This window comes from Salvelinus fontinalis, chromosome 22 (genome assembly GCF_029448725.1).
Source record: "Salvelinus fontinalis isolate EN_2023a chromosome 22, ASM2944872v1, whole genome shotgun sequence".
In the NCBI taxonomy this organism is placed as follows: Eukaryota; Metazoa; Chordata; class Actinopteri; order Salmoniformes; family Salmonidae; genus Salvelinus; species Salvelinus fontinalis.
Genome location: NC_074686.1, coordinates 7,380,466 through 7,398,965, shown reverse-complemented (window position 1 = coordinate 7,398,965; position 18,500 = coordinate 7,380,466). Strand labels below are relative to the sequence as shown.

At 41.7% G+C, this 18,500-nt stretch overlaps 1 protein-coding gene across 5 annotated transcripts in view; it reads right to left on the bottom strand.

Moving 5' to 3' along the window:
- Window positions 1-14,673, bottom strand: part of LOC129819653 (dyslexia-associated protein KIAA0319-like protein) — a 28,684-nt gene extending 14,011 nt beyond the window's left edge. Inside the window, exons 1-4 of one of the 5 annotated variants that reach the window (XM_055876095.1) lie at window positions 14,564-14,642; window positions 13,513-13,959; window positions 5,651-5,828; window positions 4,307-4,435 (exon numbers count right to left, since the gene is read on the bottom strand). In XM_055876095.1, the coding sequence (XP_055732070.1) occupies window positions 4,307-4,415 (109 nt within the window). In that variant the 5' untranslated portion in view covers window positions 4,416-4,435; window positions 5,651-5,828; window positions 13,513-13,959; window positions 14,564-14,642. The other 4 variants (XM_055876096.1, XM_055876097.1, XM_055876094.1 and 1 more) reach the window with 4 other exon arrangements.
- Window positions 14,674-18,500: the final 3,827 nt, after the last annotated feature.

Here is an 18,500-nt window from a genome sequence, read left to right as displayed (position 1 = left end):
TGTATATATTATAATTTAATTTAGGATACCATCAACACCACAGGCCTTTTTGAGTTAGAGGGTTTGTATTTTGTCCTGTAGTTCATTCAATGTAATTGGAGAATCCAGTGGGTTCTGGTAGTCTTTAATAGTTGAGTCTAAGATTTGTATTTGATCATGTATATGTTTTTGCTGTTTGTTCTTGGGTCAAAAAGATTGGAGTAGTGGTTTATCCATATATCTCCATTTTGGATAGATAACTCTTTGTGTTGTTTGTTTAGTGTGTTCCAATTTTCCTACAAGTGGTTAGAGTTTATGGCTTCTTAAATTACATTGAGCTGATTTCTGACGCGCTGTTCCTTCTTTTTCTGTAGTGTATTTCTGTATTGTTTTAGTGATTCTACATAGTGAAGGCGTAGGCTCAGGTTTTCTGGGTCTATGTTTTTGGTTGGATAGGTTTCTCAATTTCTTTCTTAGGTATTAGCATTCTTCATCAAACCATTTGTCATTGTTGTTCATTTTCTTAGGTTTTCTGCTTGAAATTAAGATTTGATAGGGTAGCTGAGAGGTAAAATATACTGTTTAGGTTTTCTACTGCCAAGTTGTCCAGGACGTTGTCTAAAAGGGATTGAATTTCTTGTTGCTTAATTGATTTTTGGTAGGTTTCCACACTACTTTCCTTCCTTTTGTAGCATTTCTTAATAATATTAAGTTCCTTTGGCTCTCTCTCTCGACCACTCTCTCTCGACCTCTGAATGCTCGGCTACGAAAATCCAGCTGACATTTACTCCTGATCTGTTGCACCCTCTACAACCACTGATCATTATTTGACCCTGTCGGTCATCTATGAACGTTCTTATAACCCCCCCCCCCCCCCCCCCCCCCCGAGCCTGGTTCCTCTCTATGTTTCTTCCTAAGTTCCTTCCTTTCTAGGGATTTTTCCCTAGCCACCGTGCTTCTAATGTACATCTGCATTGCTGGGTTTCTGTATAAGCACTTTCTGACATCTGCAGATTTGAAAAGAGCTTTATAAATACATATGATTTGATGTGTCTCTAGACAAGACATGGCACCAACCATCACCAACTCAGACACTCACTGAAAGCGCACCTATTGCCATGGCTATTGTTGCCATAGCTCCAGACGCTCCAGAGCTGAATATTGTGGGATGTGGGTGTAACTTGAACTCCCTGTAACACTGCTTGCAGCGATTAAGCCTTTCTGCTTTCTTTTAGAGAATGGACCCTTTCGCCTCTGTTTAGTAATTCCCTCCCTCCCAGGCCTTGTGGCATCACTCACCCACACTGTAAAAACAGCCATTCGGAGTGGAGCTACCACTGAAATATGCATGCACGCCTCAGAACCAGCAGGCAGTACAAACAATTACTAACAACCCGATAAACACACAGTATGCTTCAGTTCGGATGGTGTCTAGCCGAAATCAGCTAGGCGAACCAAACGAGTGTGCTCGCATACTCCCTCAATAGACCTTCGCTTGAAAAATGAAAAAAGAAATAAAATTGTACCGTTTGTCCATTTTGAGACCCCATAGCCAGTATATAATTCCTCATAACAGTCCGAATTAATTTAAAGATAACTCAACAAATCTGTCATCAACACATTTTTGCTGAGGAGATCTTACATGATGACCTCACCACTCACACTATGTGCGCGAGCGTTGCAAGATAAATGTATACATACAGTTTTAGTCGGAAGTTTACATACACCTTAGCCAAATACATTTAAACTCCGTTTTTTTACAATTCCTGACATTTAATCCTAGTAAAAATGCCCTGTCTTAGGTCAGTTAGGATCATCACTTTATTTTAAGAATGTGAAATATCAGAATAATAGTAGAAAGAATGATTTCAGCTTTTCTTTCTTTCATCACATTCCCAGTGGGTCTGAAGTTTACATACACTCAATTAGTATTTGGTAGCATTGCCTTTAAATTGTTGAACTTGGGTCAAACGTTTTGGGTAGCCTTCCACAAGCTTCTCACAATAAGTTGGGTGAAGTTTGGCCCATTCCTCCTGACAGAGCTGGTGCAACTAAGTCAGGGTTTTAGGCCTCCTTGCACGCACACGCTTTTTCAGTTCTGCCCAAAAAGTTTCTATAGGATTGAGGTCAGGGTTTTGTGATGGACACTCCAATACCTTGACTTTAAATTGTCCTTAAGCCATTTTGCCACAACTTTGGAAGTATGCTTGGGGTCATTGTCCATTTGGAAGACCCATTTGCGACCAAGCTTTAACTTCCTGACTGATGTCTTGAGATGTTGCTTCAATAAATCCACATAATTTTCCTCCCTCATCCTGCAGCAAAGCACCACCACAACATGATGCTGCCACCCCCGTGCTTCACGGTTGGGATGGTGTTCTTCGGGTTGCAAGCCTCCCCCTTTTTCCTCCAAACATAACTATGGTCATTATGGCCCAAAAGTTATATTTCTGTTTCATCAGACCAGAGAACATTTCTCCAAAAAGTACCATCTTTGTCACCATGTGCAGTTGCAAAACGTAGTCTGGCTTGTTTATGGCGGTTTTGGAGCAGTGGCCTCTTCCTTGCTCAGGTTATGTCGACATAGGACTTGTTTTACTGTGGATATAGATACTTTAGTACCCGTTTCCTCCAGCATCTCCACAGGGTCCTTTGCTGTTGTTCTGGGATTGATTTGCACTTTTCACACAAGTACGTTCATCTCTAGGAGACAGAACGCGTCTCCTTCCTGAGCGTTATGACGGCTGCGTGGTCCCATGGTGTTAATACTTGCGTACTATTGTTTGTACAGATGAACGTGGTACCTTCAGGCGTTTGGAAATTGCTCCCAAGGATGAACAAGACTTGTGGAGGGCTACAATTGTTTTTCTGAGGTCTTGGCTGATTTCTTTTGATTTTCCCATGATGTCAAGCAAAGAGGCACTGAGTTTAAAGGTAGGCCTTGAAATATATCCACAGGTACACCTCCAATTGACTCAAATTATGTCAATTAGCCTATCAGAAGCTTCTAAAGCCATGACATAATTTTCTGAAATTTTACAAGTTGTGTAAAGGCATAGTCAACTTAGTGTATGTAAACTTCTGACCCACGGGAATTGTGATAGTGAATTATAAGTGAAATAATTTGTCTGTAAACAATTGTTGGAAAAATGACTTGTGTCATGCACAAAGTAGATGTCCTAACCGACTTGCCAAAACTATAGTTTGTTAACAAGAAATTTGTGGAATGGTTGAAAAATGAGTTTTAATGACTCCAACCTAAGTGTATGTAAACTTCCGACTTCAACTGTACATGTTATTTAATCATTTCATCCAAACTGCTCGTGCACGTCGGCGTAGCCAGGCACTAAAATAGAACTTGGTTCTATATTTGACGCACTGCAAGTCCCGCCTCTCCCATCTCATTGGTTTATAGGAGCATATACCCACGTTGGTGAGTGAAAGCTGAACTGAGGTCCACACTCCAGTCCAATTGGTCTGAAGAAGACTGAAGGAGGAGAGATTACTAGAAACTAACTAGGTTTACCCTTTCATCTGTGGATTAATTGTCGGAGTAGAAGACCTTGTGCATTTCAGATAAAATAACAACCCAATGTTTATATCCCAGGACAAATTAGCTAGAAACAGCAAGCTAGCTAAATGGCCATGAATTTTTTATGCTTTCGACCTGTCCTCAAGTGAATATAGTTGCTTCAGAGTTCGTTTTGATATTTCAACCTTCATGTCCTGATCGGTCTGGTGTGGATGGAGAAAATCAACATGCGCGGGATGGCAGACGCACGCGAGTGCCCGGTCTAGTCACCATGTTAGTCACACAATTTTACAGTTAACTAAGATGTTTGGTGAAGTATTTTTTTCAATTAATAAATGTGCATGCCAACGAGTCATCTCTTGTTCAAAAACAACAAAGACTTTATTGAAGAATCCCTACTGTTGACCAATCACCGACAAAGGGGCGTAGTCTTCGGCTCTGAACTTCGGCTTGCCTCCCCCCCCAAAAAAGTGTTCCCCCGAACAGCTAAAATAACCCTCACCGAAGTTCAAAACGAACAAAAACGTCACAAAATGTCGTCATAATGTATGCACGAACTCTACCGAACTCTTTCGGCTGGGAAGAATGCGGACGCCTTATGACACAAACTATGTAATAAAGACAAGCATTTATTGTTAGACAATGGTATTTATGTTGCAATGTCTCAAGATTCCATAAAGCCTCTGGTAAGAACAACAAAATAATCAAATCAATGAATAGATCTCATTCATTCTAACATCCTGGACAATCATGACATCACAAATAATTCCAGAGAAATGTATTGGTGCATTTTACCTGCGGGAGCAACTAAGCGGCACAAGAAGCTCAGTGATAGGAAGAGGAGATGTGGCTGTGTCAATCGAGGTCGACTCCAGCTGAACAGGTTCTGATATGCATAGGACATTTTCCACGAGGACCAAGGACCTGGACAGAACAGAGACAGTTGTCAGGATTGTACAACATTACGAGCCTGGAAATCCAGACCAAATTCCACTTAATTGTAAAACAATAGTGAAGCGTAGTATGCTTCAGTCTGGATTTCCAGGCTACAACATTACACCACCTTGATATAATTCAACACCGGCACAAACCAGGCGCTAAGCAGGGATCGACATTTAAAGTCTGAAAGGCGGCCTCCCGAGTGGTGCAGTGGTCTAAGGCACTGCATCGCAGTGCTAGCTGTGCCACTAGAGATTCTGGGTTCGAGTCCAGGCTCTGTCGCAGCCGGCCGTGACCAGGAGACCCATCGGGCGGCGCACAACTGGCCCAGCGTCGTCCGGTTTAGGGGAGGGTTTGGCCAGCAGGAATATACTTGTCCCATCGCGCACTAGTGACTCCTGTGGCCGGCCGGGCACAGTGCACACTGACATGGTCGTCAGGTGTACGGTGTTTCCTCCGACACATTGGTGCAGCTGGCTTCCGGGTTAAGTGGGCATTGTGTCAAGAAGCAGTGCGTGGTTGGGTTTCGGAGGACGCACGACTCTCAACCTTTGCCTCTCCCAAGTCTGTACGGAAGTTGCAGCGATGAGACAAGCCTGTAACTACCAATGGATACCACGAAATTGGGGAGAAATTTAGTAAAAAGTAAATAAAAATATTTTTTAAAAGTCTGATAGACAAGTCAGGAGTATTTTTGGTTGCCCTGAAGATTAGGATCACTTTTGCGAAATTGTAAAATTAGCTATTTCCACGCAGAAGAACCATATACTGTCTGCCTTTCACCTACACATAGGGGAGGAATCAGAAAGATCAGTACTGAAAGTCTTTGTATTTTGGTTGTTTTCTGTAAAATATAATCTCAGAGCAGGCTCTGACCGCCATAAATTGTCTGTTTTTCACTTCAACAAATGGGGCGGAACCAGAAAGATCCGTTTTAGGCTACTGGAATTCTTTGCAGTTTGGTGGTTTTCACTTCTTAAAAAAAATTGCGCCTGCCCAATGAAGCAACCTCAGAGCAGGCTCAACTTGCGTGACTATTCAGTTCACTTACCCCAGGCAATAGCCCAACCTCTACTGTAAATCCCAGCTAAGGCGATTGTACACATTGTATTATTTCAGGACATTAAAAAGAGTCAGATAGGTGATCAAATACAATTGCGCTCGTTAAGGTCACAATCTTTTATAGTACAGTATATTTACCTTTCTTCTGGCCAAGTGGTGGAAGAGGGTGGAGACTGAGAGCAGCTGGAGTTAGCTTATGTGGGGAGGGAGGTGAGGTGAAGGGTGAAGACAGGTCAACACCAGCAATATGTGGAAGAGGAGCTTCAACATGACACTCCCCCTGACCCTCTACTGCCCTGGCAGACTAGAGAGCAACCTGGGGGAGGAGGGGGAAGAAAGAAGTTTTCCTGGAGATGTTTTATAATGTAGTAACGAGTGGCTGCTCTATAAGCACTTGGAACAGGCTTCGGTTTAACAGAAATTCTGTTTGAGAGACTAATATGCATTGTTAAATATCTGCCCGACAGGTGTCGTCGGTGTTGTCTCTCCACCCACTGACCTAAGCGTTCACGTCCATGCACTCTTCTTCTGAATATTGTTTATTGTAAAAAGTGAAGGTGCTGATGGAATGTGGTTAAGCCACATTTCAAATGTTGAAGGAACAGCAGAACAGCCGGTGGACTGCATTTTACGGTTATTAGTCCTTATGCTGAAAACAATTCTGTATCTATCCCCGATAGATTTTTTTATTCTGAAAACACAAGATGTCAGCAGGTACCAAACACGCACGATGAAAAAGGCCTTTCAAAAACAACATCAACATGTGGAGAGTTTCAGGTCATTTCCAACAATAATCTTTTTGCTCTTGAATTAGTCCATTTTTGGAACTGGTCATTTCAATGTAAAAGGGCCCATAAACACCAACGTGTGAAGTTCATAGGAACATGTCAAATTGGGAGTCAAATGAAACCTGAAGCATATATACATTTTTCCACCATTTTCCATCCTAAAAATTAGGAATGGGCAAAGGCTTCGATTTCTTGTCAAACAGATGGAAAAAAGGGGTCTTAAAAAACATCTCGCAGAAAAAGTCTTAAAGGGCCAATATGCAGTTGCTACATAATTTTTTTAACTAATAAATTAATGACATGAACCCATTGATTCTAAAATAATACAACATAAATGCCTAATTAGCTTAGATCAACTGTTGTACTCCATCAGAACCCAAAATATAAGCTTGAAGTGCCTGAAATAATTATTTACATAAGGTATCTGTTTGTTTTTTTAAAACCTGTTTTCACTTTGCCATTATGGGGTATTGTCTGAGGAAATGTTTTTATTTAATCCATTTTAGAATAAGGCTGTAACGTAACAAATGTAGGCTTCTTCTAACCCATCGCTTTCTATTACGTATAATAATATCTTTACATTAATATATATAATTTATAAGTCCAAAAATGGATGTAAGAACTACAGATATATTTTAAAGGACAATCAAAATGGGCGAGTTTGAGCATGTGTCCATTAGGCCTATGGATTCATTATTTTTTTATCAGCATGAATTAGATTGAGCAATAATACATTTTATTTTGTAAAGTGGTTTCTTGCATCAAACACAACATTTTCAGTCACCTTCTCCTTTGTTCACTTGTCCGAAGGACAAGTGGATAAACAGGTTAATGTCAAGCCCTGCATGTTTGTTTTTGAAAGTCTCATGGATTGCAGGCCTACTTTGAACGCCACAAAATACAACACTGCCACCTCCATGCTATCAAACGAAGCATTCCATACATTGGTAACTACATGGATAGACAACTACACACAAGACAACAAAGATTCTCCTGTTTCTCCGGCCACAATGTGGGACGCTGCTAAAGCCACACTAAGAGGTCATCTAATTGCATATGCTTCCTCTAAGAAAAAAGCAATGGAAGCACACAGGCTAGATCTGGAGAGGGAGCTGGAACGCTGTGAAAAAGTACATAAACAATCCCCAGACAGCACCTCCTGGAGTCAACTTAAAGCAGCCAAAGCCAAACTGAATTTGGACTATACTCGGGAGATTAAAAAAAAAGTTTTCTTTACTAAACAGAAATACCATGAGTATAGCAATAGGCCTTGTAGATTGCTTGCTTATCAATTAAAAAAAGAGCAGTCAGAGCGTACAATTATGGCTATCCGAACAGCAGAGGATGAGGTCACATATGATCCAAAAAAGATCAATTTAACTTTTCATGATTTTTAATGCAAACTATATACCTCTGAGAGAAAACACACGGAGGCAGAACTCCACTCCTTCCTAGAGGGAATCCCGCTACCTAAACTATCAGAGACCAACCAAGAAGATCTCAACTCCCCCTTCACTCCTGAGGAGATCCTGGAGGCAATTACCTCCATGCCACCTAACAAGTCCCCAGGCCCAGATGGATTCCCCAGAGAGTTCTACAAAGCTTTTTGGCCCCAGCTTAGCCCTATTTTCATGCCAATGCTGGAGGATTTTTGCAAAAACGGAGTTCTCCCAGACTCAATGCACACAGCTCGCATTACAGTGTTGCTCAAAAAAGACAAGGACCCCCTATCCTGCTCCTCCTTCCGGCCCATAAGCTTGTTGGATTTTGACTACAAAATAATTACCAAATTGCTCGCCAAAAGACTAAACACTCTTCTTCCCAAAATAATAAAAGCGGACCAGACGGGATTTATTAGAGACAGATACTCTTCTGATAACATTCGCCGTCTTTTTGATATTATTGATCAAGTAAACGCACAGAAGACCCCTGTCCTGCTGGCTTCACTGGATGCTGAGAAGGCGTTCGACAGGATGGAGTGGAGCTTTCTGTTCTCAGTCTTAGAGAAGTTCAACATGGGCCCAAACTTTATTAAATGGATCAAATCACTATACGCTCATCCAAATGCCATGGTGACTATTAACGGACTGAACTCTGACAGATTCCCTTTGGGACGGGGCACAAGACAAGGGTGCTCGCTGTCCCCCCTGCTCTACTTGTTGGGGGCGGAGCCTCTGGCAGAGTTGATAAGGAGCAATCCAAGTATTATGGGTGTTCCTGCAGGCGGCCTGCAGCACAAGATTTAGCTTTACGCGGATGATGTCTTGCTCTACATATCCAACCCTGAGAAATCCCTTCCTCCCATTTTAGATACAATTGCTCAGTATGGCACGTTTTCAGGTTATAAGATTAATTTGAACAAATCCACTGTCTGCCCTCTCAATATTACACTCACCAGTTCTATGAAGACACTATGCCCATTCCAATGGAAGACACAGGGGTTTCAATACCTTGGGATATTCATAACACTAGATCTGAATAGGCTTTTCAAAGAGAATTATCTTCCACTCCTGGATCAAATCAAGAACAACCTCCAAACCTGGATCTCCCTCCCAATTAGCTTAGTAGGAAGAATTAATGTAATCCGTATGAACATCCTCCCTAGACTGAACTATTTATTTCAGATGCTCCCATGCTATCTCCCAGCTTCCTTTTTCAAAACAATTAACCAAAGCATCACCAAATTTATATGGGGCAATAAAAAACCTAGGATCAAGCTTTCCACTCTATCGAAACCTGAATCTAAGGGTGGTCTTGCCCTTCCCTCCCTTCAATTGTACTACTGGTCTGCCCAAATCCGCAACATGCTAATATGGATCACAAACAGACAAGAGTCAACGTGGAGCCAGATAGAAGCCCAATCTTGTGGTTCATTGCCACTAAGCTCAACTATATTCATTGATAACTTTAGTGAAGTGGGCAACATAGCCAAAACATTTGTGATTTACAGTACCCTACGAGCGTGGAGGGACTGTAAGAAATACCTGGGCATCTCCTCCCAAATATGTTCTCACTCGCCTATAGTAGGCAACCCAGACTTGCCAAAAGCCCTGAGAGATGCCAACTTTGACCACTACACTGAAATCCTTTCAAGAGCTCTGCAATGAATTCAATGTGCCAAGATCCCATTTTTTTTAAATATCTACAAATTAGACATGTCATCTCCTCATTTACTTCCAAGAGGAGGTTTAGAACTCAGTTGAATGAAGTTGAAACCCTTCTTGTCACAGCACAATCCATTAAAGGCAAAATATCCTATATCTATAGACTCCTTTCTGAGAAAGGAGGATCCTCCTTTACTCCTTTGAAAATAATATGGGAAAAGGACCTTGGTCTGACTATCAGTGATGAGTTATGGGCGGAGGTTTGCGACAGGGTATACTGCTCCTCTACTAATGTAAAAATGAAAGAATCTAATTACAAATTTTTGTACAAATTTTATTACACTCCCCTGAGACTCCATAAAATGAAAACAGACATTTCTCCTAACTGTAATAGATGTACCTCTGAAAGTGGAACCTATATGCATGTATTTTGGAGCTGTAGAGAGATTGCCAGATTTTGGCAATCTATACATACTGCTGCACAGAAAATACTAGATGTACAGTTTGATATGACCCCGTGTCTCTATCTTCTTAATGCCCAGCAGGACTTTGTTCTTGATCCTGACAGAGAAAATTTGCTCATGACCATTACATACTTTGCTAAGAAATGTATTCTTCTATTGTGGGCCTCTAATACTTCTCCTACATTTAAAATGTGGATTGACCAGATTGTTGACTTTCTCCCTCTTGAAAAGCTCACTTATGACCTCCACAAGAGACAGCCCAAGTTTGATAGACTCTGGTCTCCACTACTCAACTATATTTCAAATTGGACAGAGTGAATGGGGGAATCAGGGAGATGAGCAGATGCGTGTTGTGTAAGGTGCTGTAAAATCTAAAAACTAATTATTGGCTCGTCATCTCAGCTAAGGCTGGAAATAGCTAATAAGAACCTTGATAGTGCTGCTGCAAGTTCTATAATTTAAATTTTGTTATAATTATTATTTGTGTGTGTATGTGTGTATGTATGTATATATATATATATGTGTATATATATACATACATATATAAAACAATTTTTTATTATTATTTTTTTATTTTTTATTTTTTTAAGTCACATCTGTGAATGTGGAATGTGTTTGGTTGGTTGATTGAAAACTTAATAAAACTTTAAATTGAAAAAAAAAATACAACACTGCACGTTTAAGTAAAAAATCTCTTTACGTGACTAGCTTTTCAAAGATGTCTAGAAATGTACACATTTTGTGCTCTTGTTGGAAGCAATCACTCCCCTATTGCTGACTACAAATGGTCTATAACTGGCTAATAACTAACACACTAGCAAAAGAGAAGAACAAAATGTGCACGTGGCTGCATGCAGCTCTCGCTTTGATCTCAAAACAAGCGCATCTACTCATGCTGTAAACACATTCCTGTTCAAAGTAAATGGCACAGATCCATATATGGCAATGGTTTGTTTGCCTGCAGCTCTGATTGTTTATGCCACTCCGGTCTGTGTAGAGTACGGCTGAGTCATGCATGTCAATGCAATAAAATACTACTCCAATGCGTTTTGCCTAAAACAAGTTTGTTTTGTTTCGGGTATATTACATTGAAAGTGGTTAATATTGTGTTGATTAAATCACAACTGGCACAGTAAAGGGAAAAGTTGATCGTGTTAACAGGGAAAACTCCCGAACAGTGGTCACCAACCAAGATCACTTTGAGTCAAAATGCAACCTGAGATCTACCGCTCAGATTTTTTGTTGTTGACATGACTTAAAAACGTAAACCTATGCAACATCAACCAATTAAAAACAGTACTGTAGCAATGAGGTTTGTGCAGTAAACTATAGGCCAAATACATTATCACCGCATATTGGCTTTGCTTGAATTACTCTGCCAATGCATTGTTGTTCAGGCCATTTTCTTTGTATTATATCAATTCTTTTGAGGTAGGCTATATGATCACACCAGTAATAGATCCGTTGTTGTATTACTTAAGAAGCACAGCTTAGTGAGCATACATTTAAATCATTTGCTTTATATTTTACTCGGCTGATGGTGCCTGCATCTGATGGTCAGTCTCAGCGGAGGGAGAGAGCAGCAGACTGAGGGCCTGCCTCTCAACAGCCCTCAGCTCTCCCTTTCCCTTTCCTCCACTGACACTGACCAAAAAGGGACACCGTCTTCCAGCGGATGGCGTAACTCGAGTCGCACCGCATTATTTCTGCCTCACAAATGCATGTTGTTACTCCTGTGAACAGAGAAAGTGAAATATTCCTCGATATAAAAAAACGCCCAAGTCGCTAATAATAACAACAACGCAAGCCTATAGATACACTTTCATACTCATTTATTACTGCTGCACTGCTTGTTGACGCGCTGAGTGGAAATAGGAAGAACGCAGATTTCATGGCTTATAAAAGTGTTGAATACAAAGTGTTGACAGTGCTGAGTAAGAACTTAAACATGAACTCACTCATAAAAACAGCATCTCTTTGCTCTTTTCCTTGACAGTCTCTCTCTAGTCATAGTTTGAAACGTTTTGAAATCTCACAGTATCAACTTTGCTGTAGATTTCTTATGCTTGCTACGTTACTGCAGACACGGTAATCCGAGCCATCCGACTGGCCAGCGGTAGGCCTATAGTCAACTTCATTGGCTCTCTGGGCCCGCCGTGAAGGTACATTTTGTACCCACATGAAACGGTTCAAAATGGCAACAGTTCGCAGGGCAGCAGAATTTTGAAGGCAGCTTTCACCTACACCCCAAAACGAATAAAACAGTTTTGAAACACAAAGCTATATCGTTGGGTTTTTTACAGAAATGTTTGGCAGTTGACTAGGAAAGCCTTTGATCGCGATCGACCGGTTGGTGACCCCTGCTCCGTGGCGGTCTCGGGGCTACTCCGTGTGCATGCACGCACTTTAGAGGGAACATTGCTGCCAACTACTATCAACACTTATGTTCAGTTTAGGATTTTTTTTATTTTATTTTTTAAAATATGCCTTCTGTAAATTTGGGAAACATTGCCTTGAAGTACTGTTACCAAAATCCCACATTTCTTCAAGATATTTTCATATTTTTCGCCTTCATGAGGGAGGAAAATGAAAATTCACAGAAGTAACAAGTAAATGTATACCTATCAATTAGTTAGTGCTTTTACTGATATCATTTTGTTTTTGAATTAAGTGATTAAAATTTAAAATTCTGTTTCCAAAAATGTAATTGGATACATAGCAGTCACAAACCACAGTTGGGTCACCCTTCCACTGACATACTGTTAAATTCAGCTGTTTTTTCACTTTCTGTCATCTGATGGTTAAAGCAAGAGGTTGAAAAGTCTGGACAACCCCTCCTTCTCACTCTCCAATTAATGTCACCTTATCTGGCTCTTAGTGACACCTACCCATGAGCCCCCTCTCGCTGGATGTCCTTTGGGTGGTGGACCATTCTTGATACACACGGTAAACTGTTGAGCATGAAAAACCCATCAGCGTTGCAATTCTTGACACAAACCAGTGTTCCTGGCACCTACTACCATACCCCGTTCAAAGGCACTTCAATATTTTGTCTTGCCCATTCACTCTGAATGGCACACACGCAATCCATGTCTCAATTGTCTCAAGGCTTAAAAATCCTTCTTTAACCTGTCTCCTTCCCTTTGTTTACACTGATTGAAGTGGATTTAACAAGTAACATCAATAAGTGATCATAGATTTCACCTGGTCAGTCTGTCATGGAAAGAGCAGGTGTTCTTAATGTTTTGTACAGTCAGTGTATGTCTAATATAGAATTATAAAAGGCGGACTGCTCGCCACATGCTGAAAATCTAACCCAAGTAGAATAGCAGTAGGCTACTATTTTTTCCCTTCACAATTCCTCAGCAAGTTCTTACAGGAAGTTCAGAGAGAAAAACAAAACAGATCAGCATGAGCACATTTAGTTCAGGTTGGAGTAGAAAGCAATCCCATGGCATGGAGCATAGGCTCTCACACACACAGCATTTTCTGGCTGATTATCGAACTGAGAGTATGTGGCAACTGCTGAGCTAGAAAGTCATTTAACATCAACCTCTCACTTACATGACAAGCAAACCTGATAAACCCATGATATAGGTCATTTCTCGGATCGCATTACAGCAAGCAGATCATGCCACACTTACATCCGCCTCAGTCTTATCAACAGTTGTATCCTGATAGTGAAACCAACTGCGATGACAGCTGTCACAAAAGCCTGGCTTTTAGAAGTTGTTTCTGGCTTTAGAAGTCCAAATGGCTTCGTTCCAGATCTTCTAGGTTGCTTTCATATAACACAAAAATCAACAGGTACAAAAATACTTAGCTATCAGATATTCTAAATAATTGTTTATTTGCATTTTGGCAGCGCAGTGGCTCGAGATCAGTCGTGACGTGGTGCCTGCAGAGGTACCCTCCCTCTGCCATGTGACGCGGTCACTGGGAGGCCACCTCTGTCATCAACTTTTTAGACGCAAGTTCCCATGAGGAAAAAAGCAAACAAGGATCTATGCGATGGTCAACTTTAGATCCGGGCAAGGTTGGCAAGGTTTCACTGGCTTTTTCTTCTTCCTCCTCCCATTCTCTCAGCAAGGCTAATGAAAAAAAAGATCACTCGTAAATCCACTATTGGCTGCTGTAGACAGACAATTCAGGGGAGCACTTTCTCAGATGACAGAATGCCCCCAGTCTTTGGCGCTGCCTCGTTTGAAATTACGACACATTGATATTATTAATATACATTTCAAACCCTGCAAATGAAACAAAATGTATAATAACCACGAAGAAGCCTAGAATTATGGCCCATAAGAAAGTTAGGCAATTTTGTTTTACAAGCTGAATTTAGCCATAGGCAAAGCAAGCCACTCATCTCTAAAAACCTGCCTCACAGTCGACATTAGTGGTAGCCAAGGTTGCGCAGTGGACACTGACAATTATCTATGGCTGAATACAGACAACATTCTACCATTATAATCATACTGATACATATGCTATTGATATTCAGCGTGACAGGTGTAACAATGACATATCTCGGTATAATCCTGGATCCCCCCGTCCAGGCACCAGCAGTTTATCATGGTGTGGCTTTAGAACCTGGCATCATTAGCCCACTCACTGATCGAATGCACGCAGTGTATCGTGCGCAAGACGTGTCACGCCACTGTTTTGATGTATGGGATAATATATGCATAAACTCACCAGTCGTTGTAGGAAATGTTTCGGTTCCTATGCTTGAGCTAGGATACGTCGTAGTTTCTCGCTGTTCACTATAGGTCATCTCTTACTGACACCGCTGTGAAGCAGGCAAGAATAACTGACTATTTCCGGGTCACAGAGTTTTGGAATCCTTCAGAATAAGAGTCCCGTCCTGTATACTTTCTCAATAATTAGGGCGAAAATTATAGAACATTGATTATTGTGTTACCAATAATCTTAAATCCAATGAGCACTTCTCGTTTCCAAATTCAGAGTTTACACCCCGAATAGTGTTGCTGCTCATTTTGAGGCCCTTAAAGTTTGGCCAATAAATTTAAATCCAACAGTTTTTTTGTATTGGACAGATATTGCACAGTAGATAATCGGTTTGTCCATAAAACCAGGGTCCAGCCTATTCACTAGAGTCCTTAGCCTACAAAACAGAGTGAGTTTGAACAAAATGTTTGCGTGGGGCTTCTGGACACCCAACACATATGGTACAAATATAGCACTGTACAGGAAAAACTATCAATTGTGTTGATAAAACCCAACCTCAACACCAGGGTGCAGTCTGCACTTTTGTATTGTCACATTAACGCTCTGCTGGCTGACTGACTAATTCAAGACTATATTTTAATTACAAAGGAATACATTAACTATTTTAGTTTACTCAATGTTTGCTATCAGTGTGAAATAAAACGCCATCCAATCCAGACTTGCACTCTTGGCTTGCCCTATAATGGCGGTGCCAAATTCCGACTATTAGCAGGTGATTATGTGGGTGAGAAGCTAACTGCTGAAGCAAACAATGTGATCAGTAGGTGGAGTGTTAATAACTGACTGGCATACCTGTAAATGACCTATATTATCCTAATGATGATCAGCAGGCTGCAGACTTTACACATTTATGTGCCAAAACATGCATCAGCTCAAGAGTTTTGGCTAGACAAATAAAATGTATATCTTGAGTCAGTAGCCTAGTGTAACCTTTGTTCGTCCCCTCGACCCGGGCACCCTCTGCACACATCAACAACTGACACCCATGAAGCATCGTTACCCATCGCTCCACAAAGGCCGCGGCCCTTGCAGAGCAAGGGGAACCACTACTTCAAGGTCTCAGAGCAAGTGACGTCACCGATTGAAAGGCTATTAGTGCGCACCACCGCTTACTAGATAGCCATTTCACATCCGTTACACTAGTAAGATCATGTTGCTAAATGTAAGAATCACCCATTCACATTTTTAAAAATGACGTGGAAAGAATGTTGAGTCAACCAGTTTGTGCCCAGTGGGCTGACTCTATCAAGAGATGATCTTGCATATAATTTGCAACTTCTGTGTTACTGTTCATGATCAATTTCTTTAAAAGTGTTTGATTTATTAACTTTATCGTGATATAATTTGTTATGAATAAATTATGCTTTTTTTTAAAAATATGTGCTTGTTGTATATTTTCCAAAGTGTCCACCAGAAGTTAGACAGTAAGATATTTGGCTTTTACATTCTAAGCTATTTTGGTATGCAATGCATCCTATGACACAGGTGTTTGTTCAAACTCACCTGTTTTATATTCTAGTGAGTATACTGGAACCTGGTTTTCTGGACAAACAATCAAGAGATTTCCTGTGGAGTGCAATATCAAATCAAATCAAATGTTATTGATCGTGTACACATACTTTGCAGATGTTATTTTGGGTGTAGCGAAATGCTTATGTTCCTAGCTCCAACAGTGGAGTAATAGGCTACCAAACAATACAAAGCAATACACGCAAATCCCCCAAAATAAAAAGAAAGGAATAAAGAAATGTAAAAATATTACAACAAGCAATGTCAGAGTCTGGAATATGCACAGTGGCGACCCATCCATTTTTGATCCCCTTTCTGAGGGGGCATATAAGCTGGTGCACGATATCTAAGGAAGTCTTGAGCGATTGCTCGCCTGAGGTAGAGTATCTCATGATAAGCTGTAGACCACACTACATACCGAGAAAGTTTTAATCTGTATCCTTTGTAGCTGTTTACATACCACCACAGTCAGAGGCTGGCACTAAGATAGCATTTGAATGAGCTGTATTCCGCCATAAGCAAACAAGAAAACGCTCACCCAGAGGCGGCACTCCTAGTAGCCGGGGACTTTAATGCAGGGAAACTTTAATCTGTTTTACCAAATTTCTATCAGCATGTTTAATGTGCAACCAGAGGAAAAAGAACTCTGGACCACCTTTACTCCACACACAGAGAACCATACAAAGCTTTCTCGCCCTCCATTTGGCAAATCTGACCATAATTCCATCCTCCTGATTCCTGCTTACAAGCAAAAATTAAAGCAGGAAGCACCAGTGACTAGATCAATAAAAAAGTGGTCAGAGGAAGCAGATGCTAAGCAACAGGACTGTTCTGCTAGCACAGACTGGAATATGTTCCGGGATTTCAGTGACCATACGTACATACCCCAACCAGAAGCCAGGGATTACAGGCAGCATCCACACTGAGCTAAAGGCTAGAGCTGCCACTTTCAAGTAGCGGGACTCTAACCCGGAAGCTTATAAGAAATCCCACTACGCCCTCCGACGAACCATCAAACAGGCAAAGCATCAATACAGGACTAAGATCGAATCGTACTACACCGGCTCTGACGCTCGTCGGATGTGGCAGGGCTTGCAAAACATTACAGACTACAAAGGGAAGCACAGCCGAGAGCTGCCAGGTGACACGAGCCTACCAGACAAGCTAAACTACTTCTATGCTCGCTACGAGGCAAATAACACTGGAACATGTATGAGAGCACCAGCTGTTCCGGAAGACTGTGTGATCACGCTCTCCGCAGCCGATGTGAGTAAGACCTTTAAACAGGTCAACATTTAAACAGGACATGTACTGCGAGCATGCGCTGACCAACTGGCAAGTGTCCTCACTGACATTTTCAACTTCTCCCTGTCCGAGTCTGTAATACCAACATGTTTTAAGCAGACCACCACAGTCCCTGTGTCCAAGGACACTAAGGTAACCTGCCTAAACAACTACTGACCCGTAGCACTCACGTCTGTAGCCATGAAGTGCTCAGTCCCCTCCTGTACTCCCTGTTCACTCATGACTGCTTGGCCAGGCACGACTCCAACACCATCATTAAATTTGCCGATGACACACCAGTGGTAGGCCTGATTACCGACAACGATGAGACAGCATATAGGGAGGAGGTCAGAGACCTGGCCATGTGGTGCCAGGACAACAACCTCTCCTTCAACGTGATCAAGACAAAGGAGATGATTGTGGACTATAGGAAAAAGAGGACTGAGCACGCCCCCATTCTCATTGACGGGGCAGCAGTGGACCAGGTTGAGAGCTTCAAGTTCCTTGGTGTCCACATCACCAACAAACTATTATGGTCCAAGCACACCAAGACAGTCGTGAAGAGGGCATGACAAAACCTATTCCTCCTCAGGAGACTGAAAAGATTTGGCATGGGTCCTCAGATCCTCAAAAGGTTCTACAGCTGCACCATCGAGAGCATCCTGACTGGTTGCATCACTGTCTGGTATGGCAACTGCTCGGCCTCCGACCGCAAGGCACTACAGAGAGTAGTGTGAACGGCCCAGTACATTACTGGGGCCAAGCTTCCTGCCATCCAGGAACTCTATACCAGGTGGTGTCAGAGGAAAGCCCTAAAAATTGTCAAATACTTCAGCCACCCTAGTCATTGACTGTTCTCTCTGCTACCGCACGGCAAGCGGAACCGGAGCGCCATGTCTAGGTCCAAGAGGCTTCTAAACAGCTTCTACCCCCAACCAATAAGACTCCTGAACATCTAGTCACATGACTACCCAGACTATTTGCAGTGCCCCCCCCCACCTGTCACCCCCTCTTCACACCACTGCTACTCTCTGTTGTCATCTATGCATAGTCACTTTAATAACTCTACCTACATGTACATACTAGCTCA